At 37.0% G+C, this 26,941-nt stretch overlaps 1 protein-coding gene across 17 annotated transcripts in view; it reads right to left on the bottom strand.

Annotated features, from left to right (window-relative positions):
* The window catches only part of ZMYM2 (zinc finger MYM-type containing 2), a 169,763-nt gene that overhangs the window by 43,516 nt on the left and 99,306 nt on the right, over positions 1-26,941 (bottom strand). For 14 of the 17 annotated variants that reach the window (XR_009451299.1, XM_059684123.1, XM_059684125.1 and 11 more), the window contains 8 exons: positions 25,192-25,342; positions 24,611-24,726; positions 20,888-21,004; positions 18,640-18,790; positions 15,608-15,780; positions 4,645-4,810; positions 3,953-3,987; positions 922-1,026 (listed from right to left, as the gene is read on the bottom strand). Coding sequence is in view for 16 of the 17 variants with exons in the window: in XM_059684123.1 (XP_059540106.1) it covers positions 922-1,026; positions 3,953-3,987; positions 4,645-4,810; positions 15,608-15,780; positions 18,640-18,790; positions 20,888-21,004; positions 24,611-24,726; positions 25,192-25,342 (1,014 nt within the window). In the remaining variant the exon portion in view is untranslated. The remainder of the gene's footprint in view (positions 1-921; positions 1,027-3,952; positions 3,988-4,644; positions 4,811-15,607; positions 15,781-18,639; positions 18,791-20,887; positions 21,005-24,610; positions 24,727-25,191; positions 25,343-26,941) is intronic. The other 3 variants (XM_059684119.1, XM_059684128.1, XM_059684131.1) reach the window with 2 other exon arrangements.

The raw sequence follows: 26,941 nt of genomic DNA on the forward strand, positions 1-26,941 counted from the left end.
TATATAAAATCCTAATATGCAAATAGACCAAACGGCGGAACAACTGAACCAAACAACTGGTCGCTATGATGTGTGCTGACCACCAGGGGGTGCACGTGGAACACAGTGGGCATCAGAAGCAGGCGACAGAGTGCAGAACATGGCAGGCGTTGGCTGCAGCGGGATGGTAGAGCAGGTGAGTCGGGGCGCCAGACCAAGGCAGGGCGCCTGTCGCTGTCATTGGGGTGAGCCTCTGGTGGTTACTGAAAATGCTTTGCTCCCATGTGCTGCGGTCCCACCTAGCACTCGCACCTGCTGCCAGCACCAGCCCCACTCACACCCACTGCCGGCACCCGGCACCAGCCAGAATCGCTCAGCACCATCAGCCAGTGTGAGTGGCAGCTGCAGGCCCCGATCCCCCTCAGGGCTTCTTTACGTCTCCCTGCTGCTGAGGGGCGATCAGGGCAGCAGCCACTGCTCGTACCTGCTGACAGTGCTGGCCCCACTTGCACCCACTGCTGGCGCTGGCCCCAATTGCACTGCGCTGTCAGCGGGTGTAAGTGGGGCCAGCGCCATCAGCACATGGGAGCAGCAGTGGCATGAGCGGGGCTGCCAGCAGACAGGAGACTGGGGGCCGCGGTGGGAGGGGCCAAGTAGGGGCATGGAGGATGGGCCAAGACCCGCCCCTGTGCCCATCGCAGCCTCGCAGCCCACAGTTTCTTTCAAGGTGCACAAATTTGTGCACTGGGCCCCTAGTTGTTGTATAATTGCTCCAGCGGTCATCAACTCTCAACAAACATGTATGCATGCAGTACACACATACTGGACACTAGTACTTGCACTCATTAATGTGAGTACATATGTACACAAACCTGATGTAAATCAGGTCTGATGTAAATGAGACTCAGCATTTAAATTTTTATAAGAACATTAGCACCTTACTGTTGGCAGAGCTGCAGGATGTATACCAGGCAATGCACTGTGGGGTGAGATCTCTTGACCTTGGCACGCCCCACAGTCACCAAAGGAGAAGTGATGGAGCTTATTCTGCAGACAAGGAAGACATCAATGAGGGTGGCAGGGTGACAGCTACCTCAGAAGCTGGGCTCTGGCAACTTGCCATGTCAGCAATTTTCTCTCCAAAAATGGCTTCAAATTTTAACTAAACCTTGTCTGCCGGGCTTTTCACATCACATCTTTTAAGTGTCTTAATGTAAGGTGCAAATACAGTGGCACTTCAAATAAAGGCTTTGCTCAGGCATAGGATCACATGCTTCTGTGTCATTAACAACCTTTCCCAAGTCAAAATTCCATTCTAATATTTTGGCTGCTGTTGGGGGTCTTAAGCTGACTTTCACCATTTAATCTGATGCCTTCTTTTGCCATCTTGTCCAGGTCTTCATTAGTAGGCTTTACTGCTTTCTCTGTCAAAACTTATTCCACATCTTCTTCCTTCATGTCCCCAAAGCCTTCTCCACTTATTTGTATATAATAGGCATTGTGTTTTTAACACTGTTCTTTTATTTTCTGTAACACCTTCAAAGACTGAAATTTTTTACACAGAGTCTGGTCAAATTTCCAAACAGTTATTCACAAAAGCATACTGATGCTGTACTGGGCTGTGCCAACATAATCAATAATGTCACATACAGTGATTTCCAGAAGACCATCATAGTATTTTCCTTATTGGTGTTGAGAGCCTCCTCACCAGCTCTCATGAAGTGGGCCTTGAAAACGATTTCAATATGCCCTGATCAAAGAGTTGGGTGAGAAAGAGTGTTTGGGGGCAAAAAAGACCTAAATTAAAATGGGCATTTTTGAGTTCTTCATGGCAAAATATATTATCCAATAATAATACCTTGAAAGCAAGGTTTTCATTTTAGAGGTAGTGTTCAACTTCTAGGATAAAACAATTGTAGAATCTCAGAAAATATTTCAAACGTTTTTGGTCCCATCTCCAGTTAATAGCAGACAATTCAGCTTTTCCTCTTTGAAGTGCTCATGGACTGTGTGTGGGGGTCTGTACACCGTGAAGGTTTGTGCTTAAAATTAACCTTGGCACTGGCACACAATAGCAAAATCTCTGAATGATTTAAAATCAGGAGCTTTGGATGGAGGTCACTTGTATTATATAGGTTCATTTGCCAATGACCTTGTAAAAACAGCCAGTCTTACCAGTGCTGAAAACCTGCTTGCCCATATAACTCTTTTCCTTCATAACACATAGGTCTTCTCCTACAGCATCCTGATATGCAAAACACACCTGGCCTCTTGTTTAACAGTTTCACGCCATATAGTCTTAAGATGTGTGAGCTAAGAGAGCACTAGGCAGAATGAATTTAACATCTTCCTGCCCTAGGTAACATGTGAGCTAAAGTCTCACAACAGTGATGCTCACTATGCTTTTGAAATCAGGTGTAAGCTCATGAACCCACAAGTCATCACTACTCCACCTCTTCCACAGCTTCACCACACACTATACACTATAGACTTGACTTTAGCACTTGGAGTTGCTAAAGTCCTATACAGACTGATCAATTTCTTGTTCCTCTCTCTGGGTGTACCATATTGTTGATTCATGAACCCTCAACTCACAGCTAACTGACTGAAGCTCAACTAACAACACAGGAATCTCCTCCAAAAGGCATATCACAGCATTTTGGTAATAGGCCCAATAGTCAGCACTTCAGTGCTATGATCAGAGGAACTTTTAAACAGCCAAATCACCAACAAAAAGCACAAAAATATGAAAAACATGCACTAATCATAGACTGTGAAAAGGACACTGGTGTACTATGGAATGAGAAAGACAAGAAGGTAAAGCCTCGCCTTGTTCAACCTGGCAGAGGATGCATTTACACAAGTCACATTTTTCATCGCTCTGCACATGTCTGCAAGTGACCTCGAAAGTGCCATGGGCCCCTAGCTGGTTTGGCTTAGTGGATAGAGCGTCATGCAGGCTGAAAGCTCCTAGGTTCGATTCCAGTCAAGGGCACATGCCCTTGTTGTGGGCTCAATCCCCAGTAGGGGGTGTGCAGGAAGCAGCCAATCGATGATTCCCTCTCATCATTGATGTTTCCATCTTGCTCTCCTTCTCCCTACCTCTCTCAAATAAATTAAAAAATATATAAAAAACACTTACATATTTGAAATAAGGTTGGGAAGTTGCCTGATAGCTGCACAAAGATAACAAAACAGGGAGTGATCACCTTCATGTTCCTCAGCATAAATAAAAGTTCCTGATATTAAAATCAGGTAATTCAGTCCTGGCCAAGGGCTCGTCCCATAAATCAAAAGGTTGTGGGTTTGATTCTGGTCAGGGCACATACCTAGGTTTTGGGTTCAATCCTCAGTCAGAGTGGGTGTGGGAGGCAACCGATCGATATTTCTCTTTCACATCTTTCTCCCTCTCTATCTCAAATCAATAAAAATTCACAAGTCCTAGCTCCAACATAGATCTTCACATTCCTATTTCAGAAATAAATGCACAAAGCCATTAATGATCTGGCCCAGCCCATCCTTTCACCATTATTTCCCAGGATTCCACCACAGGTTCCCCTTTAAGCTTGGACCTAAAAAAACCTGTTTTGCCAAATATGCATGCCCTTTGCATATTATCATTCCTTTTCATCCAGTCTATCTTCTACTCAACTGTTTAGAAGCTTTCTTACAGCTACCAGAACAGACACAGGCAATCATTTCAAACATCTTTTGCTACTGTCTTAAAGATGTATCTATCATGGGTGCTTCACGAAGTGGGGAGGGGTCATAATTATTCACCTTTATATTCCTTAGCATGTATGAAAGTACCTGTTTTAGTATTAGGTAATTCATTTGAATACTTCAACTGTCCTAACAGAGGAAAGTAAAGAATCTTTTCTTATTGCAATCAGATTAAATTGAACCGATTATTTTTTTATATCCTCACATTTAACCTTATCAATAGTTATCACTTTACTTAAGCAATACTTACCATCATTTTGGATCGGGACATCTGACAACCCTGATCTAAAAAATAAAAATGTAAACAAATTTTAAATGAGACAAATATCATTTTCTTCAGAATTTCCTAATCTATTTTTGTCATTAAATTTTCATGTTTTAAAATAATTACTAAAGAAATATTTTAAGCTATTTTTAGTAAAGAGTATTATATTTGAGAGCTGAAATACAGAGCTAAATAAGTGGAGTTAATTCTTGACCCATTTTGTCCCCGCAGAAAACCACACACAACTTTGGAAATAACAGTCCCTTTGAGATTTAACTCTTAAGATATGCACAGCTCCTAAAAGGCTTTTGTTGCTCCTCCCAATCTACCCTGAGGCTCATACAATTTGCTACAAATGAATTTCATTTCAAATTTCAGGTGACATATAATAGGTAGATGAATCTTGTATAATTTTTTGTTATAATTCTGTTTAGCTTCTCTGCAACCCCAACTAGACTATATTTCTTCAACTAACATTAAAAATTTAAAAGAAAATTAAATAAAAAGAAATACATCATATAGGACACTTCCACACAGAGAAACTATGGAAGTTGCTGTTAAACTATCTCCAAAATTAACTATTCATTTATTATTATGTGCTTTGAATTCAGATCCGTAAAACTAAAGATTACTGTACAGGTTTTTCAAGTTGCACCACACTCTAAGTTATGACATACCGTAATGCAAGTTTTCAGGTCCTTTCTGAGTCGTCATGTTAGGCTCGTTCTGCTGGCAGTAGAAGCGCAATAAGCAATGCTGGTCACAGAAATGCTTCATTTCCCCACGCCACTGCACGCGCTCTTTGAGAGTTCCTTGGGATTTACAACAGTCACACCTTGCAGCCTTAATAAAGAAAAAAAAGGGAGGTACCAGAGATATGAAATACAAGTTTTAAAAAGTCATGTATGTATTTTAAAAGATTTCTAAAACTTTATCAGTAATTGTTGCCAAATGTGATAAAACAATGTTTAATGAAGAAAAAATAAAACTATAATATAAATCATAAATATCCACAATAAAAGTGAAAAAAAAAGGTAGCCATTTTCCTCATTGTCAAAATCCTTTTCTACACTTACCAGAAGTCAAAGACCAGAATTACAAAGATATGATAACCAAAATGAGTGAAAATAGTAAACCAAATTGGTACAATATATATTAATATTTTAAAATAATTTTGAGGGGCATAAATATACTGGACATAAATTTTGAGGGACATAAATATAAAATCATAATACATTGAAATCTCTGATTAGTGAACAGATAATAAATCAATTTAAAGAAGTTGCACAAGACCAGATAAATTTTGAAGTAAGCTTTCTGATGAGAAAATCATGGATATTGCCTTGAAGTATTTTTGTTTCTCAAGAGTTTAATATAATAAATTTGAAGAGCTTTAATAAATACACTGGTTTAATTTTAATAAGAACTTTAAGTTCATGTTTTAAAACACTCAATGTTTAAATAATTAAAAAAAAATTATATTTTAAGACAACTAATATGACCTACATCTAGGAAAACAATCACCCCAAAATAGTCTATAATTTAACACGCAAAATAAAACCAATTAAAATTCATACATAAAAACTTAAACTTTATGATGGTGAATAATCTAAACACAGATTTTTATATTTTTTAGTGATCCCATTTTACCAAGCTTTTGCCCATTTTCATTTTGTTAAATTTTTTATTACAATAAATCTTTATTTATTACATATGTCCCCTTTTTTCCCCCACTGACCCCTACTATACCTCCACCCCTTCCCCCTCCAGCCCCCCCAACCTTGACCAGGCCTTCACAAACCTATTGTCTGAATGCATGGGTTACGCATACATGCATACAAGTTTTTTGGCTGAACACTCCCATCCACCCACCCGCCAGACCTTCCCTCTGAGATTCCACAATCTGTTTTATGCTTCTATGTCTCTGGATCAATTTTGTTCATCAGCTTATTTTGTTCCTGAAATTCCACATATGAGTGAGATCATGTGATACTTGCCTTTCTCTGAATGGCTTATCTCACTTAGCATAATACTCTCCAGGTCCCTCTGTTAAAGGATTCCAAGGCAGGAGTATTAGGGAAACTGAGACTCTCATCCTGTATGAGTATTTTGTTCTGAGGTGGGTCTCTTGTAGACAATATATATATATATATATATATATATATATATATATATATATATGGGTCATGTTTTCTTATCCATCCAGTTATCCTAAGTCTTTTGCTTGGAGCATTTACATGTAAAGTTATTATTGACATGTACTTATTTATTGCCATTTTAATTCTGTATGCCTAGGTTTTTAGCTCTCTGTATTTCTTCTTCTCATTATAGCAGTCCCTTTAGCATTTCTTGCAGTGCTTGTTTCATGGTGATAAACTCCTTTAGCCTCTTTTGTCTGGGAAGATCTTTATTTCACCATCTATTTTGAATGATAGCCTTGATAGATATAGTGATTTTGGTTTAAATCCTTGCTTTTCATTATCTTAGATACTTCATGTCTTTCTCTTTTGTAGAGTTCCTGATGAGAAATCAGCTGACAGCCTTCTGAGAGCACCATTATAGGTAACAATTTGCTTTTCTCTTGGTGCCTTTAAGATTCTGTCTTTAATTTTTGGCATTTTAATTATGTGTCTGCGAATGGGCCTGTTTGGGTTCTTCTTTCTTGGGGTTCTCTGTGCCTCTTGAATTTGTGTGACTTTTTCCTTCACCAGGTTACAGTAGTTTTCTGTCATTATTTCTTCAAACACGTTCTCAATACCTTGCTCACTTCAAACACACACACACACACACACACACACACACACACACACACACACTCTCTGAGTGGACAAATTATTATGACCACCCCATCAGTACTCCGTTGGGCCACCTTTTGCCTTCAATACTGCGGCGATTCTTCTTGGCATTGACTCCACGAGATGTTGAAAGGTGATGCGAGGAATCTGACACCATGCCTGATGAATAGCACTGTTCAGTTCTGTGAGATTTGATGGTTGTGGAACCAGCTGCCTGATGGCTTTTTTAACTTCGTCCCACAAATGCTCAATTGGACTGAGACCTGGTGATCGTGGGGGCCACTTCTAAGCAAGGTAAAGTCTCTCTCATGTTCTTGAAGCCACTCATGCACAATACGAGCACCGTGGCATGGCGCATTGTCTTGTTGGAAGAAGCCATCTCTATTGGGATACGCCATCAACATGATAGGATGAACTTGATCAGCATCGATACTTAGGTATGTTGTGCTATTCAGACGTTGTTCCACATGAATTAAAGGGCCCACATCATGCCAGGAAAACATGCCCCAAACCATAACACTGCCCCCACCAGCTTGAAGGGTTGTACTCATGCATGTGGGGTGCATGCTTTCATGCTGTTTCCGCCAAATTCTCACTCTGCCATCTGCATGATGCAACTGGAAACGTGATTCATCAGACACATGACTTTTTTCCAATGCTCGGCTGTCCAATCCTTGTGATCCTGTGCGAATTGGAGCCGTTTTATCTTGGTAACTGCACACAGCAAAGGTGTTCAAACAGGTCTTCGGCTTCCATATCCCATACGATGCAGTGTACGGCTAATTTGCCTGCAAATGTCAGGTGGTCATAATAATGTGGCCACTCACTGTATATAGTAGACCAATGGATCTGAACAGAGAACCCAGAAATCAACCCAAACCATTATGCTCAATTAACATTTGACAAAGAGGGCAACAGCATACAATGGAGTCAAGATAGTCTCTTCAATAAATGGTGTTGTGAAAATTGGTCAGATACATGCAAAAAAATGAAACTAGACCACCAACTTACCCCATACACAAGAATAAACTCAAAATGGATAAAGGACTTAAACATAAGATGGGAAACCATAAAAATCATAGAAGAATCCATAGGCAGCAAAGTATCAGACATATGTTGTAGCAATATCTTTACCGATACAGCTCCTAGGGAAATGGAAACTAAGGAGAAAATAAACAAATGGAACTACTTCAAAATAAAAAGCTTCTGCACAGCAAAAGAAACCGTCAACAAAACAATAAGAAAGCCCACTGCATGGGAGAACATATTTGCTAATGTTATCTCTGATAAGGGTTTAATCTCCAAAATTTACAGGAAACTCATACAACTTAACAAAAGGAAAATAAACAATCCAATCAAAAAAATGGGCAAAGGACCTAAATAGACACTTTTCGAAAGAAGACATACAGGTCAAGAGACACATGAAAACATGCTCAAAATCACTAATCATCCAAAGATGCAAATCAATAAAAAGCTTCTGCACAGCAAAAGAAACCATCAACAAAACAACGAGAAAACCCACTGTGTGGGAAAACATATTTGCCAATGACATATCTGATAAGGGCCTAATCTCCAAAATTTATAGGGAACTCATACAACTTAACAAAAGGAAGATAAACAATCCAATCAAAAAATGGGCAAAGGACCTAAATAGACACCTTTCAAAAGAGGACATTCAGAAAGCCAAGAGACATATAAAAACATGCTCAAAGTCACTAATCATCCGAGAGATGCAAATCAAAACAGCAATGAGGTACCATCTCACACCTGTCAGACTGGCTATCATCAACAAATCAATAAACGACAAGTGCTGGAGAGGATGTGGAGAAAAAGGAACACTTGTGCACTGCTGGTGGGAATGCAGACTGGTGCAGCCACTATGGAAGACAGTATGGAGTTTCCTTAAAAAACTGAAAATGGAACTCCCATTTGACCCTGTGATCCCACTTCTAGGAATATATCCCAAGAAACCAGAAACACCAATCAGAAAGGATATATGCACCCCTATGTTCATAGCAGCACAATTCACCATAGCTAAGATCTGGAAACAGCCTAAGTGCCCATCAGTAGATGAATGGATTAGAAAACTGTGGTACATCTACACGATGGAATACTATGCTGCTGTAAAAAGGAAGGAACTCTTACCATTTGCAATGTCATGGATGGAACTGGAGAGCATTATGCTAAGTGAAATAAGCCAGTCAATAAAGGAAAAATACCACATGATCTCACTCATTCATGGACAATAGAGACCATTATAAACTTTTGAACAATAATAGATACAGAGGCAGAGCTGCCTCAAACAGATTGTCAAACTGCAGCGGGAAGGCCGGGGAGGGTTGGGGGGCAGGAGGTAGGGGGGTAAGAGATCAACTAAAGGACTTGTATGCATGCATATAAGCATAACCAATGGACATAAGACACTGGGTGATAGGGGAGGCTAGGGGACTGTCTAGGGCGGGGGGAAAAAATGGACACATATGTAATACCCTTTGTAATACTTTAAGCAATAAAAAAAAATAAAATAAAATAAAAAAAAAATAAATTAAAAATTAAAAAAAAAAAAACAAAGATGCAAATCAAAACGACAATGCAGTACCATCTCACACCTGTCAGAATGGCTATCATCAACAAATCAACAAACGACAAGTGCTGGAGAGAATGTGGAGAAAAAGCGACCCTCATGCACAGCTGGTGGGAATGCAGACTAGTGCAGCCACAGTGGAAAACAGTATGGAGTTTCCTCAAAAAATTAAAAATGGAACTCCCATTTGACCCAGTGATCCCACTTCTAGGACTATATCCCACGAAATCAGAAACACCCATCAGAAAGGATATATGCACCCCTATGTTCACAGCAATACAATTTACAATAGCTAAGATTTGGAAACAGCCTAAGTGCCCATCAGCAGATGAGTGGACTAAAAAGTGGTGTGGTGATACATCTACACAATGGAATACTACGCTGATATAAAAAAGAAGGAACTTTTACCATATCCAACAGCATGGATGGACCTGGAGAGCATTATGCTAAGCAAAATAAGCCAGTCAGAGAAAGATGAATATCACATGATCTCACTCATATGTGGAATATGATGAACAACATAGAGTGATGAACAAAAATAAATCCAGAAACAGAGAAGCACCAAACAGACTGTCAAACTTCAGAGGGAAAGCAAGGGAGGTGGGAGGATGTAAAAGATCAACCAAAGGACTTCTATGCATACATATTAGCATAACCAATGGACACGGACACTGGGGCGGTGGAGGCTTGTGCTGGGCGGGCGAAAGAGGGGGTAGTGGCCGGGGAGAGGTCAATGGGGAAAAAAGGAGACATACGTAATACTTTCAACAATAAAAAAAAAAATTAATAAAGACAAGTATAGATAGATTAGTATTGTTTACACTTCAAAAAAAATCAATGGAAAAATATCCTCAGGTGAGGATTAAAAATAAATAAATTAAATTTAAATTTGAAAATAATAAAAAAATAAAGACAACGGAAAGACAAAATGAGTTAATGTGAATAACCAGAGAATCAAAATCCTAATGTAAAATGCTGCAGGAAGGTTCTCAATGTAACATCTAAAAGCCAAATCAATTTGTATAAAACACTCCAAGTATTTCATTGACTCTTAGTGATATCCTTCACAAAGTTCTCCTTTGTAAGATTACAAAAGGTTTCATTTTTTTCAGGGGATAATTGATACTGCTAATAACCTGGTTATTATTAACAGGAAAGGAGTAAAGGCGAGAATCATGCCCTTTATACATCTTTGCCAAGAAACTGGAGTTAACACTCTCCAGGTGTTAACTGGGGAAGGGACTGGACAATAGCCACATGCCCAATAAGGTCTGGGTGATGTGGCAGAATGCTTATCTGTAAGTTACACCTGGAATGAAGACTGTGCCCAGAATAGGTGTAGCCACTGCAAGAGTAAGAAAATTTGTTATTTAAACTCCTTAACAAAGAGAGTTCACTCTCTTGCCCTCTTAACACTCTTGGCTCCCTTGCTGCTCAAGCCTGACTCCTGGCTTGTGGGGCTCACACTCACCCACGTGGATCATGACCATGTGGGACCCACACAATGGACTAATGGAGTTAATCTAGCCTGATGCTCTGCGGGACTCAACTTCACAATGGAACGGAAACTCTGGACACTGGCTTTGCTTCTAGCAGCTCTACTAATGCCCCAGGTGCAGCTTTTTCAGGAATGGGTTAAGGGACATGGGACTTTACCGAGGAATGTAACTCCATGAAAATAAAGCCTTTACCACATCTCATCCTCCTGTGGGAGCTTCCAGAAGTACTCATTCAAGCAGCACCCAAAGAACACTACTCCTCTAGCGATGGAGAAATTAGATTCTCTAGCAACATTAATGTATGATAATATTGCCATTTACACAATAATTTAGAATATCAGAGGCCCAAGAACATTCCACCCAAAGAATCTCAGCAATTAAATCACTTCATTCTTTTGTTAATTATAGACAGTTGGATTTTATAATAACAATACTTGAAGCCCCTTTCTTCCAGAAGGTTCAAAACAAATTTAGGTGATTCTATCCAAAGAAAATAAAAGGAGCAAGATTAATGACAATTTGCAAAGGGAAATAAAATTGGTATATATTTTCTCAGGATAAAAGAATAACAACAGAACTCAATACTAATTCCAAATTTAATGCCATAATAAAAAATTCAAAAGTGGTGAACCTCTTTTTGTTCTTGTTTTGTTCTTTTACATTCATTCATGCACACTCCAGGTATTGTGTTTGGAACTGAACTAAAACTAGAATGACTAATTTGAAAACATCACTAATGACCATTCCTTACCAACATCAACACCACTATCTCCCAATCACAAGAGAAATACATTTCTATAGCACAAAAACTAAAGTGTGACTTAGCTCTCTTGTTTAAAAAATACTTTTTAGCCCTAGCCGGTTTGGCTCAGTGTACAGAGGGTCAACCTGAGGACTCAAGGGTCCCAGGTTCAATTGCGGCCAAGGGCACATGCCCGGGTTGTGAGCTCAGTTCCCAGTAGGGGGCGTGCAGGAGGCAGCCAATCCATGATTCCCTCTTATCATTGATGTTTCTATCTCTCTCTTCCTCTCCCTCTCTGAAATCAATATAAAAATATATTTTTTAAAAATACTTTTTAAAAGTATTTTCTTTAGTTAGTGGTTTTCCTGTCACTGTGGAAAACCAGGGACTATATGACATTTGGGGGTTGGGGGCTTGACAGTCACAGATTCAAACAATCTAAATAATAGGCAGGTACTAACTCTTAATTATAAAACCTTAATCCAACCTCTCAGCTACTACAGGAATCTCTTCAATAACAAAAGTTCATTCAACCTATACTATAATGATGTAATATTTTACATTTACTGGACAGTTTCAACTGCCTGGTTTTTCGTTGATATATATACATCCACTGTTCCCCATTATAAAAATCAAACCTAGTTTTACAGGGGGCAGGGGAAGTAAACCATGAACATAAATAAAATAGAGGGTTTTATAGTCATTTTAAAAAAATTCTTTATGACTCCCCAGTATATCTTCTGAATACAATAGGGTGATTCATTTTTTAAAATGAAGTGATAAAAGAGTAGGTGATTGGTTAATGCAAAGCATTAATAAGAATTATTCAGTTACTCAAAAAGCACAATATTAAAGCAAGAATATTAGATAGTCCCCTTCTAAAAGTAACTTCAAAAACAAAGAATAATTGTACTGGAGGGGGAGGGAGATCAATATTTTTAGCAGTTCAGACGAAAAAGAAAAAAATACTTTTGCACTGGTAAAACATTACAGGACCTCCACATTTAAGAATTTAGTATTGCCACCACTTACTAGTTTGTGAAACAAAGCAAAATCTGTGTTAAAAAACAAACAAACTTTAATTTGAAGTAAAAGTTTAAGAAAAGCTTATTAGTTCTCTTAATACTGTGTAGTATTCTTCGAAACAGTTACTTTGAGAAAAAGTAAAATCTCCATCCTTCTAAAAAATAAACACAGTTTTATTTATTTTGATCTATCTTCACTACATATCAACCTCCTAGGTATTATTTAATAACAACACCAAATCCTTTTTCTCCAAAAACTTTAAACTTAAGAGAACAAAAGGACTATGCTCCCACCTGGTTTCATAATATGCCTGGGAACAATTACTTTGAGGAAAAGTTAAATCTACTTTCTTCTAAAGAATAATCTGGGAGAAGACATACAATTTTATTCTCAGTATATTTTGGTTACATGATTTCAACAGATTTTCTATTCCAATCTAGAAGAGACAGTATACAATAAACCACTATTTTAACCCAAAACCAAACCATTATATAGACCAGATCATTCAAAATGTCTTGTTGGGGGGGAGGGGGGGACAAAGAAACATAGCAGAAATTTTAGAAGTATCCTATATAATAAAGAACTAATATGCAAATTGTCATCACACACTCACAGCTCAGACACTCAAAACTGGGGAGAGAGGAATGGGGACCAACCAGGCACAAATGAGCTCGCAAGAGAGGAATGGAAACCAGCCAGGCTGCGGCCCAGGAGAGGGACAAGCCGCTCACCCCGTGGTACCAGGCGCCAGCGGCTGCGCCTGCACCTGCAGCCTGGGAGAGGGACAAGCCGCCCGCCCCACGGTTCCAGGCGCCAGCACCTGCACCAGCGACCCAGGAGAGGGCCAAGTCGCATGCCCCGCCGTCCTGGGTGCCTACGGCTGCGTCCCAGGCGAAGCCGCCCACCCACGGTCCCCAGCAGCTGCGACATGCTCGGGCGAAGCTGGCCCGGGTCCTGGGTGCCTGCAGCCAGCCAGAGGGAGGGAAGCCCAGGTCCAGGGTGCCTGAGACTGGCTGGAGGAGGGAATCCTGGGTCCCGGGTGTGGGGCGAGGCAGAGGCAGTTAGGGGCGATCAGGCCAACAGGGGAGCAGTTAAGGGTGATCAGGCCGGTAGAGGAGCAGTTAGGGGCAATCAGGCAGGCAGGCAGAGGTGGTTAGGGGCGATCAGACAGGCAGGCAGAGGGGTTAGGGGGCAATCAGACAGGCAGGCAGTTAGGAGCCAGCGGTCCCGGACTGCGAGAGGCAGTTGGACATCCCCCGAAGGGTCCCAGATTGGAGAGAGTGCAGGCCCGGCTGAGGGACCCTGTCCCCCTGTGCATGAATTTTGTGCACAGGCCTCTAGTATTGAATATTTAAAATAAAATAAATAAAAATGTAGAGTTATCTATATTCTAGATATCTCTCAAACTGAAGCACAAAGATAACAGAAAATGAAAATTCAATGTGTGTTCCTCTATTTAGGCAGCAAATGCTCATGACTAAAGATGAGCTGACAACTTGATTGGCTAGTTACAGTTTTCTAAGATTCCTTGATGACGCACCATTTGGGGGGAGGGAATCATTTTTCTAATAAAAGTTGGATTGACTAATAAGGGTCACACTATTAAATAAACTAAAACCTAAATTTTTGAGTTCTTATATTAAAAGGGTGGAAGAAGAAAGGTCAAAAAATCATAATTTGATTGGGACTCAACCACATTTTCAAGATGACAGAGAGTAGAAGGGAGTAGTAAATAGAAGGGACTCAGGAAAGGTGAAGGAAAACAGTCTGATTCAAGTAGAAAGCACTAAGAAGAAAGTTATTCTTTGACTGTCCTACTGGCTGCCTCTGGAGAAGCCAATAATGAAGCAAGAGGGACAACTCCGTTTTCATTTCTAAGGTTGTATTCCTATTGGTTTTATAGAAAAATAATCATTGTTACTTGCTTTACAAATTGCTGCCATATGACAAAACACTCAATTTAGTACAATATGTAATAATGCTACTGTGCATATTACCCAAATATGTGTTGGATTTATCAGGAACAATAAAAATTTAATGTATAGAATACTGACATTAAACATAAACAGATAACCCATCTGGTGTGGCTCAGTGGTTGAGCGTCCACCTAAGAATCAGGAGGTTACGGTTTGATTCCAGGTCAAGGGATATGCCCAGGTTTCAGCCCTGATCCCCAGTAGGGGGCATGCAGGAGGCAGCCAATCAGTGATTCTCATCATTGATGTTTCTCTCTCTCGCTTCTTTCCTCTCTGAAATCAATAAAAATACATTTTTAAAAAATAGATAATTATCCGTGGTTATTTCAGTAACATATTCTTATATATTCTGAAATGCACCACCTCACTGAAATTTAATCATTAAACACTGCATAAAATAAAAATATTAGGTACACTTATCCTTTAAAATAGCAAAATGTAACAAATGGCAACATGTAGAACAGTGTGGTCTTTTGCCAAACATTTATTTGCTTCCCAAAAAAGAAAAGAAACCAATAGATTTCTCTATTTTAATTATAATACAAAAGAAAACAGGAAAAATTCATAGTATCCTTTCCATTTGAAATTCTCCAAAGACCCACAATTAAAAGGCAAAAGAGAACAATCTGTTGTAAAACACACTGTAAGTATCCAAAACAATTACCTAATAATGTTCAACACTGATTATTAAGCAGTCACCAAAAATATTTCTATTTAGTAAAATAAAGACAACAAATTTTAGAGTAATCCATTTTGTTGAGCTTCACTACTGAAAATACAGGTATATCCTAGTTTTAAATAATGCCAAAGTTATAAAACAAGTAAAAATGCTACTTTGGTATAAAGAACAAACTACAAATGACAAAAATTTTAATGAATTGTATAATCTGGGCTAAGCTCAATATGTGTACATTTTTAAAAAATAAGTAAGTTACCATATTTATCATGGTAATAACTACAGTGTTTTCTGAAAGAATGGTTAAAGTCATGATTGCCATAAAAATTTTTAATTACTTGCCTTGTAGTACCAATCCTGAAATTTTTTACAGCAGTCCTCACTACAAAAATCTCTTATGACACCATCCAATTCTTTAGTTGCTCCCTTCTTACACAGTTGAGAGCAATAGTTGCAAGTAACACATCTCAATCCTAAACGTCTTGCAAAATCCTGTTTGTACAACAGTTTGCAGCCTGAAAAATAAAAGTTTTAATATTAAAAAAAAAAAAAACTACTACTTTTGAAAGTGAGAACGAGCTTATGGTATATAGGTCATTAAAAGCTACTTTTGAGAGCGAGAAAGAGCTTATGGAAAATACGTCATTAGCTTTAAAATTTTTCTATAAATTCACATATAAAGTCCTTTTTCTCTCCTGGTCAAAATTATGAAATCTCCTGTGATTAACACCAACCTGTAAAAATTCAAACAAGACATGGAATATTATGTTGGATACCATGTGGGTTCAAATTATTAATATTCTAAGACATTCAAATCTAGAAATGTCTCAGAACTGATTTATAGGCTCTATTAAGTATCATAAACTCCCCATAAATTGGCATTTTAGTAAATGAAATAGAGTAGACTACTGCAAGTAAAAGATGAGAATTATGACTAACATTTTCACTCAAAAGCAAACTTAAAGATATAATTCAGGTAAGTGGGCACTTTAGTGGAATTTTCTAGGCTTTTTGTCTGCCACCCTACAAAGACCGTCAGGGATGTAAAACTGATTTATTGAGTTGTAAAGCGAAAACATTTTTTTATTCCATTCCTTCAGTAAAATATTTATTTTACCTACTATGTAAATGCATTACTTTATTTTTTACATATCAATCTTATTTATATCTGCGGATTAAATAATCTTCTGTACTTGACTCATGTTGTGCCACATAAGAATGACCTTCCACTCCTTATCTACTGAAATCCTCCACAAACTCTGTTCTCATCAACCTAGCTTTAAATCTTTCCAAACTGTAAACTTAAATTGCAAATGTTTTATATATAATATTTTTGGCAATTAATTATTCTTATATAATTTATTTAGCAATTAATCTATAACTTTTTACTCTGAACTATATTTACAATTATTTTTAATATTTCACCTTATTAGCTTCATTTTTCTAACAAGATTTTGACAGTAATACCAGATGGTATGTTTCATTATTTCTGGCAGATTCCAATAGAAAATTAGATGCAGTTAAAAGCAAAAAGAATACATTAAACAGGAAAAAGACACAAATCCTTTTTTTAAGCTTTTATTGCCCATCTACAGTGATTATGTCCCTCTGATTACATCCCTCTGATTGAAAATTATGTTCTTAAACACCAAATATCTACTTGCTGCTACTTATCTGTTCATTTTAGTAAAATCCAGATAATCCCAAGGGAACAAGATCACCAGTATGTATGTTAGCCATTAATTGCAATACATTCAGATTTAGGAATTACTAAGAATGTCACTGCACAAAAATTCAGGTGTAAAAAGGGTTATATTAATTCCGAATCAATCTTTTCAATGAAACACTGTCATTTTTCATCATAGCTGTGATCTTAACAATAAACATAGTACCCTTTCATTCCAGATGAACTGTGCCAAATAAACCTATAAAATTGGAATACTTTGTTTTATAAGCAGTCCTCTCTTACATATACAAACTTCTATGTAAAATGTATAATACTGAAAAAACTGGCAATCTTTTGGTACTGCTGTCATCCCTACTGCTGGAATTTAGGATTTTCAAACTGTGTGTTTCTTTTAAACAATACAGAAGTCTTTTACGTTTTTACACTTATCATGCCATGGCTTCATAGTGGGTTCCAGCAGCTCAGGCTTCTTTCCATTGGTTCTCACAAAATGTGCTTCTCTGGGTGGAGCAGGGTGACGCTTCTATTGAACCTTTCTCTTTGGTTTCCTTCTTTTTCTGATCATTTCCCTTCACACATATCAGGAAGCTATCTCAGCTCCTAAGAGTGTTTAATATACTCAATACATACATTCTCTTGGCAAGAATCTTACAACAATGCCCATCATATGCTGGGTGACGTAGGCTCTTGTAGTTCTGCCATGGTAACATATGTGGGGCATTCCTTTTTGAACAATGACCATCCCCTTGATGTTTACAATATCACCTTTCTTATAGATTCGCATTTATGTGGACAAAGGAATAACTCCATGTTTTCTCAAAGGCCTAAAGAACATATAGCAAGTGCTTCTCCACTGTCCGTTTGTGTTAATCATTTTTGCAAATTACAGTGAGATGGTGGTTCTGGCCAAAAAGAAGCTCCAATCTTTTCCTTGGCCCTAACTAGCAATAGAAATCCTTAGAAAAAGTGGATCCAGGAAAAGAAAAAAAATAACTAACTGGAAAATAATAGGTGAGGATAGCAGATAGGAAAGCTGGGAGTTCAGTGTTTGGGACCAAAGAAAGAATAGAAAGTGAAAGCCAACTTCAAGCAAGAATGTGACATTTGGGGAAAAGTAATAAGCACAAGAGCCCAAAACCCATAGTGACGATCATGGTTCCTATCTCTGGAGAATTGGAGTAAGGACTGAAGTCCATTGCTATAATCTGCTGCTGGACGCCAGGGCAGAAGTGTGAGAGGAAAGAGAATTTCAAAAGTCAATGTTTCTCTGGCATCCCAAATTGAAAACCTGAGTATTTCTCCAGTTAGGAATGCCACAGGTAGTTTACTTTCTGGTATATTGAAAACTTCTGTAGGCTAGGCAGTATGCTAGACAGAAAAATGGATCCAATAAAAAAGAATTCTTGTCCACTTGGAAAAGTCATTTTTTGGGTCACAATTTGTATGTTTAAAAATGACATGGTATGATAATGATTTGATTTTATTACAGAAACTTCCCAGAAATGGTAAGCATGTTACCAAATTTTTTACAAAACAAGTCAACAGAAAAGCAAACTCAATTTGTTATGTTCAGCTACACTAAAATTGTACAGCTCTTTTGGACATGTACACTTAATAGTTTGAAAATAATTTGGCAAAAGAATATTAAATATTAATACGTTATGAACAACACTGTATATACACTTGCCTTCACTACAGAAGGGTCTCTTAACGCCAGAGAAATTTACTGTTTCATGAAGAGTCTTCTCCTCTTGACAGTACTCGCAATATGTAACTATGCAATGCAGCTTCTTATAGTCGTCTGAGCAGGTTCTGCTGCAGAATTGATGCACTTTATTCTAAATGCATAATGGGAACCTTGGTAAGCAGAGGACAACCATCTCGAGAACAAGTTTAAGAAATAAACAAGCCATGCTTACAGAAACTAAGTTAAATCATTTACCTACATAATGTTATCTTCCTTGGGGATACATTTCTAATAAACCACAGACACCTAGTTTAACTAATTCACTGCTATATTTAGATGAAACTCCATAAAACTCAATATCATTAACTAACCAAAACTTATAGAAAAATAGTACAAGCATCACCAAAGCAATACAGCAATCTAGTGTTGCTAACTGAACTGGAGATACGTGAAGAAAACAATGGAAGATATAACAAAAAGATGAAAATTATGACATTAACATTTTCACTCAAAAATAATTTTGTTTGTATAGTCAAGTAGGCTCAATCCCATTCTTATCACAGCTTAAGAGTAACAGACCTATTGTGGATAAGATATTCAATATGGAGCCATTACCCATTGTGCTGCTAAGCTCAAGACTGAGTGGAGTGGGCTCGCTTGAATGGAGCAAGGTTAGTAATTATTTAGTTATTTCTCCTGGCCTCAAACCCATAAGAGCCAGTGATTTTTCAAGTATTCAGTCGTCGAGAACAAGTTAAAACCTCCAGGGCAGCAGCGTTTCCCAGGATGTAGACTAGGTTTAAATTATCTCACACTAGCAAAGATACCTGAAGACCCAGATAAGGAAAAGGAAAGAGCCTAGGAAGTAACTAAAATAGTAAGGCAATCATCAGTGGGAAGGTGCCCCATCATGGACATGCAACTATAAAGAAAAAGCAACAAAGAAACTGCAACTGCAAGAAGCAAGAGGCCCTCCGAGTTCTCAATCACCTGAGAGTCAGGCACAATTCCCATTCAATTTAATGGTGTTTCCTAATTCCTTCCAATATTTGCCCGCCAAATAAATAAAAGCAACACAGCACAAGACTGCAAAGACAGGGTGGTGCTGACATGGAGAGGGTGAGAAGAACCTCATTTTCATCTAGTATTATCAGGACAATTTATTTCCTGTATGATACTATTCTTATGTGCTTGCTCATGAGCTCATTTCCTCATTCCCCATCAATCCTTTGTCCTTTCTAATTATTGGACATTCAACATTCTTCCTGCTAAGATCTAAAAAGGGTTTTAGTCACTAAAAATCATCACTGAGTGCCTCAACAGTCTCAAAGAATGATTGGTTTAAATGTTCTTAAGATTACACCAATCAAATTAACAAACTAGAAAATTTTCTAGGGACTAACGTGCTAAAATAATGAAATTTCATATATTCAAAGTACTTTAAAAATTGTGTAGTTTCTGGGAATCTCCTTTCACCTAAGACTTGCCAACAGCCACTAATAAGTTTTGGCTCAGGAGCTATTGTTAGCACTGCACCTTGTATCATTTTATATACTACGTGCTCTCAAGAAAAAAAGGTGAAAGAAAGAAGGGCCAAAGATAAGTAGTGCTCAAAAAGCAATTTTCAACCAGGGCCACCTTGTCCATCTATCCATCCACTATTACTGCCCCTTAATGAAAGAAAAATTAGTGATCAAAATTTTTGCTAATGGCAAAAAGATATGGCAAAGTAAATTAATAAATTGGTGAAGGTAAGAATGATGAAAAGGGAAAATAGATTTATATTAGGAGTCTTTTATTAAAACAAAATTATAAAATGTTAAATGACAATATGGTAAATGATTAGCAAATTTTATTTTACAGGTAGTGGGTAATATAAGATATTAGAGTTCACAGAAAATATTTATTAGGATGGATGGGGGGTAGAGGAGAAGAGATAAGGGAGAGATGGGGAAAATACTGCATAGATGACACCCTATACACTATTATGAACATAATATAGAGTGAATATGACTTCAATAATTTTGTTTTACATTGAAAAAAACAAAATAGGTCTTTTGTTAGTGCCGCTCCCACATAAGTAAATGATTCAAAAATGATGATGCATCATATTTAATGACAGCATCTTTTCTTTCTTAATGATATACAAAATCTGAACAACTGATCCTTATCTACTAGCAAACAAATTCTCAGATGGAAATGCCATAATTATTTTACTAGATAATATACATAACAAGATATGACTTGCCTCCCATTCCAGGATTTCTGGCTTTGAACAAAAGGAATTTTTGCAATAGTTGCATTTCAACTGAATATCACTCGGAGTTACAAACTGGCCATTTGGAGATGACTGCATACTTAGAGCCTTAAACAAAACAAAGAACAAAATATACTGAGTCTGATATGGATTTTGGAATTTTTATTTATGACAACTGTCAAATATTGACTATGTCCAGAAAACAGTATGTATTTTGCTTAAGTATTTCAATACATAAAATTACATTTCTAAATTTTAGTATGCTACTATATTAAGTATGTCTTATAAAAATTAAAATTCATTTATCACAGGATTACTAATTTTAAACATATATGAAAAAGGGGGGTGGGGATCATACCAATCCTGATTTCTTTTTTCTCTTTAAGAAAAATGTAAAAAAAAAAAAGGAAATGTAAGCAGCCCTAGCCAGTTTGGCTCAGTGGATAGAGTGTCTGCCTGCGGACTGAAGGGTCCCGGGTTTGATTCTGATCAAGGGCATGTACCTCAACAGTCTCTCCTTCTCTCTTCCACTCTCTCTAAAAATCAATGGAAAAATATCTTCGGGTGAGGATTAAATAAAAAAGAAAAAGTAAAAAAAAGCACCAGAAAAAAGAAAAGAAATATAAGCAAATAATAGTAAAGTTGTTTAACCAAGTTCTGAACTAGTAAATAAAAATTTAAACCCTAGGCCCTGGCCGGGTTGCTCAGTTGGTTAAAGCATTGTCTGATATGCTAGGGTTGCAGGTTTGATCCCGTCAGGGCATACAGGAATCAACCAATGAACACAGGAATGAGTGCAACAACAAAATCAATTTTTCTCTCTCTCTCCCACCCACTTCCTCTCTGTTTCTAAAATCAGTCAATCAATAAATAAAATTTTTCATTTAAAACCTAGCCCTAACAGCTGACGCAGAGCTGACCAGTCCCACTTGCACTGCTGCCATCTTTGTCATCCTAAGTCCATCAATGAAAAACTATCTATGTTATTTTTTTTAATTGATTTTTAGAGAGGAAGGGAAAGAAGGAGGGAAGGGAGGAGCGAGAGATAAGAAAAACATCAATCAGCTGCCTCTAGCACACCCCCTACCAGGATCAATCCCAAAACCCAGGTATGTGCCACAACCAGGAATCAAACCGGTGACCTCTAGGTGCAGGGATGACGAGCTCACCAACTGAGCCACACCAGTCAGGACCAGCCTATATTACGTTTAAAAGTGGATCGTTTCATATACAAAGTTAGAGAAAAAAGATTTATAGACTGGCACTGATATAAGGAATTTATTTTTATATTTATTTTACAAGTTAAAACCATTTATAGCATAGAAGAAGATATAAGGACACATGTGCTTTAAAAGTTTTAATCTAATCTGAGTGGGGGAGTACAATGATATTTAATTTTCATTCTTTAATCCATATTACGTATCTTGTGAATGTAGGAAATAGTTAATAAAATTCTTTTCAATGTGGCAGTGGAGAGAAAACCACCTGTAGCATTTTTATTCTTTTTTGTAATCTTTATCATTTTAAAAATTTCTGCATTGTTCTACACAATTAAAATTTGTTATTAAAAATAAAACATGCAGATTTAAGACAGCAACTATCAGATGAATAAAATTTTTAAATAAAAATTGCCATTAACCTTAACTATTTTTAAGAAAATTCAAGTCCATTAAAATTATTCACAACTTTTCTTAAAATATTGTTTTACCTCACCCAAGGATATGTTTTATTGATTTGAGAAAGGAAGGGTGAGAGGGAAACATCAATCCGTTTCTTCCTGTAGGCATCACAACTGGGAACAAAACAACCTCCTAAATATGTGCCCTGACCGAGAATCGAACCCACAACCTTTTGGTGTACAGAATAAAGCTCAACCAACTGAGCCACCGGTCAGGGCTATTTTTTCAAAACTCAGAATGGAAAACCATCTAATTAAGACATATAGTTCAAAATCTATGATTTGCTTTAAAATAAAGAAAAAGTAAAAAACGCTGCTTTTCTTTGTGTCAATCTAGCACTACTTTTATACAGAGTCACAAAGCAATGAGGCTGCCTACAGGCTTATTTGCATGCATCCCTCAGAAGGCAAAGTCTAAATTCAGTGTTTCTTTAAAATATACAATGTACTATTACACAAATGGTCTCATCAAATCCTGGGCAATATAAGTTTCAAGTAAAAGAAAAGAATAGTTAAAACATTTTCCATTAACATTTTAGTTTACCCAACATCAAAAAGGAATAAAGAAAGTTATGACAAGCAGCATGCCAAAGACGCTGTCCTTCACTCACCAAATTACTCCTTATTCCTTAATGTCTACTTTATGGATAAGCCAACAAGTCAGAAGCAGTACTTGCCACTCTAAGGGTGTTATCAATGGCCATATCTCAACTTCCAAAATGAAAGTTTAATCTTGAATATGGTAATCACCTAAGCTCAGATGAGGATATAACTACTAACAAAAATAACTCTCACCAGGCTGAATTCAAAACCACTTCAACTTAAATGCAATAACTGTTAACTACTACAATATATATGAGACTGCATTTTCATTTTAAATAAATTAACACAGAGCACAATGCCTGCAACACAGAACTGTTGATCAAATGAACTCATGATGCACCGCTTTGTGCACTAGTGAGAAATTTTGTGTAATACCCTAAAATTTTCAGAGCAGGTACTAAACCTATTCCGACCACTTAACTAATGCTAAATCCTCTCTAAACTATCCTTCCTAGTCAACAGGCTTAAGTTTGAATACTTCCAGTAATACTCTTCTGAGACTATCCATATGCCAAAATTTATAACTTACCAAAATAAGATGACCTTTACATTTAACAAAATGAAAAATGTCTCCTTGAAACTGGTCTTGTATTAAAATCCAATCCCCTTTATACCTGCCATATTTTTAATATATGAAGAAAACGTTTGTGCTTATTACTTCCAAGCTAAATATACTACCTACGTCCTTCATAAAACAGAATTCCCCAATAAGAATCACATGATGTTATTCAAACCATCTACTAAGAAAATACTACACATCAGACATGGAGCTAAATTTTGGTGTTTTTTTTTCCTACAAAGTCTATGTCATAAATACAATTAAAAAGTCAATTAGGCCCTGGCCAGTAGTGCAATGGTTAGAGCATAAATCCCAGGCCCTGATCAGGGCACCCGGGGCAAATGTAGGAGGCAACCAATCAATGTGTCTCTCACTTTGATCTTGATCTTTCTCTCTGCCCCCCCACCTTCCACTATCTCTAAAAGTCAATGGAAAAAATATCCTCTGGCGAAGATTAACGAACAAAGAAGTTCTAAGTAGAGAGCTGGGGGCAGCCATGTCTTCTGTGACTCTAGAATCTCCACCTACCAATGTGACCCTCAACAAACTAAAAAGATTGGCCAGCCTTTGTGGCTCAGTGGTTGAACATAAACTTATGAACCAGGAAGTCACGGTTTAATTCCATCAGAGCATATGCCCAGGTTTGGGGCTCAATGACCAGTTTGGGGTATGCAGGAGGCAGTCGATCAATGATTCTCTCTTATCATTTATGTATCTACCTCTCCTCCCTTCTTTTCTGAAGTAAATAAAAATATATTTTAAAAAAACAAAACTAACTAAAAAATTAGCACATTAAGTAAAGACAAAGCATATTACACTGTATTTTCTAAGTCTATTTTATTAGGGTAAGGGTTATGCAAAATAAATAACAAACCTGAAATTTAGCCACACAACTGGAATTGCAAAAGTTATACAGTTTTCCATCAGGCATTGTGGCTTGATATTGAGGTAAAGAGTTTCGTTTACAAAAATGGCAAATAATTCCCAAACCTAGGAGAGAAAAGGTACATACATAACTGATTTCTTTATAAAGTAAGAAAAGTCTTTTTTTAATATATCTTAATTAACCTCAGAATAGCTTCTTAATGGAACCTTCTGTAAACTATCCTTTAATTTCCAAAATTATTTATTTATACCTTAAAAAGTATTGTCCTAAAAGAGTCTATTATGTCTCTAAAACACACAGATACATGAAACAATCTCAGTTTTAGATATTTAGATGGAAAAAGTTTTAGCTAAGAACACAGGCATGGACAGAACTTCAATAATTTTAAAAGAAATATGGAATGATCAAAACATTAATAATTAAAGTTTCCAGTAATATAGTTTAGTGTGATAATAAAAAATAAAAATTTATGTAATTAGCACAAGCACAAGAATAAAGTTAAAGGGAAGTAGTTAGAAAATTAGTCATGTTATTAAAGTTTTTTAACAGCCCAAATCCCTGAAACTTACTTTGTGATTTTGCATATTTTGTCTTGTGACTGTTCATGCAAGCAGTGGAACAGTATGGCTCCATATATCCATTAGGACCTATACACTGAGTCATATCAAAAAACCTGCACTGTGTTCGGCAACCAGTACAAGTGGTCAGTTTTCCATATTTCTAAAATTTGAAACATAAAAAGATAATTAAGAAAACCATAATTTAACTAAAAAAATAATTGTATTTTTTCATTATACCTTTTCTCTCTGCAAAACAATTCTATTAATCTCTAATCGGGGTTAGTGGGTCAGAAATCTTCACCTGGATGCAAGCTGTTAAGTGCAATGCAGCTAAATCAGATTCAAACAAAAGTAATGATCTCAGCTAACTTTCCTTCAAAAATAGTGTTTTCTCTATTAATTTAACAGAATCCCTACAGAGAGGTAAATAACAACTGAAAATCAAAGACACAATGTTTTCTGTTTATAATAAAGACACACTTCTTTATCCTGTGACTGAAGAAATTAAATGGACCTAAAAATGTAAGCCTTAATAATCAAATGAACACAGTCCTTCAGAGAAAATAATTTGAAGATGTTAAATACTTATTCTATTGAGCTGCTGATGTGCAATCACTTTTGGAATGTCTCTTAAAACTGATTTACCACCTATCTACTACATTTATAACCTTATTCAACCATAATAAAAATTTTTAATTTTTAGATTAAAAAACTTTCAAAATGATTTTTGGCTATTAACTAAAGTTAATAATTAGTCAACAGATAATAATGAAGTCAATCCTTCAGCCAAGGATGAATTATTTGCCAACACTGATATAATTCAGACCAATGAGACAGAATATATGAAGATAAAGGAGGTACACTTTGAGAACTGCTAGACAAAAGCAATTATTATTGATATATAGTCTTATAAAAAGTACAGTTTGGATGAACTGGTGTGTTTCTATTAAAACATTTACTTGATAGTCACAATTAGACATCAAAGATGAGGGGGGAGCCTTTTAGAGCAACTCTGATCTCTTCTGAGCAGTTACAGAACTGTCACAATCAGTTAAATCAAATATCATAGATCATGTTGCAAAATAACTGTATCCACCTTCCCACCTGATGTGGAGATTATCTCACTCATCTGCATATCCAACATAATCTAGTACAATATGATGACATAAGAAGAAATCAAAATGTTTCACGGATGGATAAATAACAGATGTCAGGGCCCTGACAAGGTGGTTCTTGGTTGGAGCTTGGACTATACACCAAAAAGGGTTGTGGGTTTAATTCTCGGACAGGGCACATATCTAGGTTGCAGATTTCATCTCCAGTCAGAGCACAGAAAGGAGGTAACCAATTGATGTTTGTCATATCAATGTTTCTCTCTTTCCTTCCTTTACCTCCCTCCTTCCCTACCCCCTCCCTTTCTCTCTTCTCTCTCTCTCTCTCTCTCTCTCTCTCTCTCTCTCTCTCTCTCTCAAATCAATAGGAAAAAACATATCCTTGGGTGAGGATTAAAAAACGACAAAAAACTAACAAATGCAGGAAACACAACAATCGAGCCAAAAATAAAATAAAATGGATAAATTTCACAAGCACAAAAATATTTTAGACAATAAATAATTTGGAGGAAAAAAACAATAACAACAAAAAAATAAGTAAAAACATCACCAGCCAAAAAAAGAAATAAAAAATACTTCCTCAGCATACAATAAATAGAACAGATATGAGAAAACAGAACTCTTGATGTGCCAAGAAGGTATGTTAT

The sequence above is a fragment of the Myotis daubentonii genome, chromosome 2 (assembly GCF_963259705.1).
Source record: "Myotis daubentonii chromosome 2, mMyoDau2.1, whole genome shotgun sequence".
In the NCBI taxonomy this organism is placed as follows: domain Eukaryota; kingdom Metazoa; phylum Chordata; class Mammalia; order Chiroptera; family Vespertilionidae; genus Myotis; species Myotis daubentonii.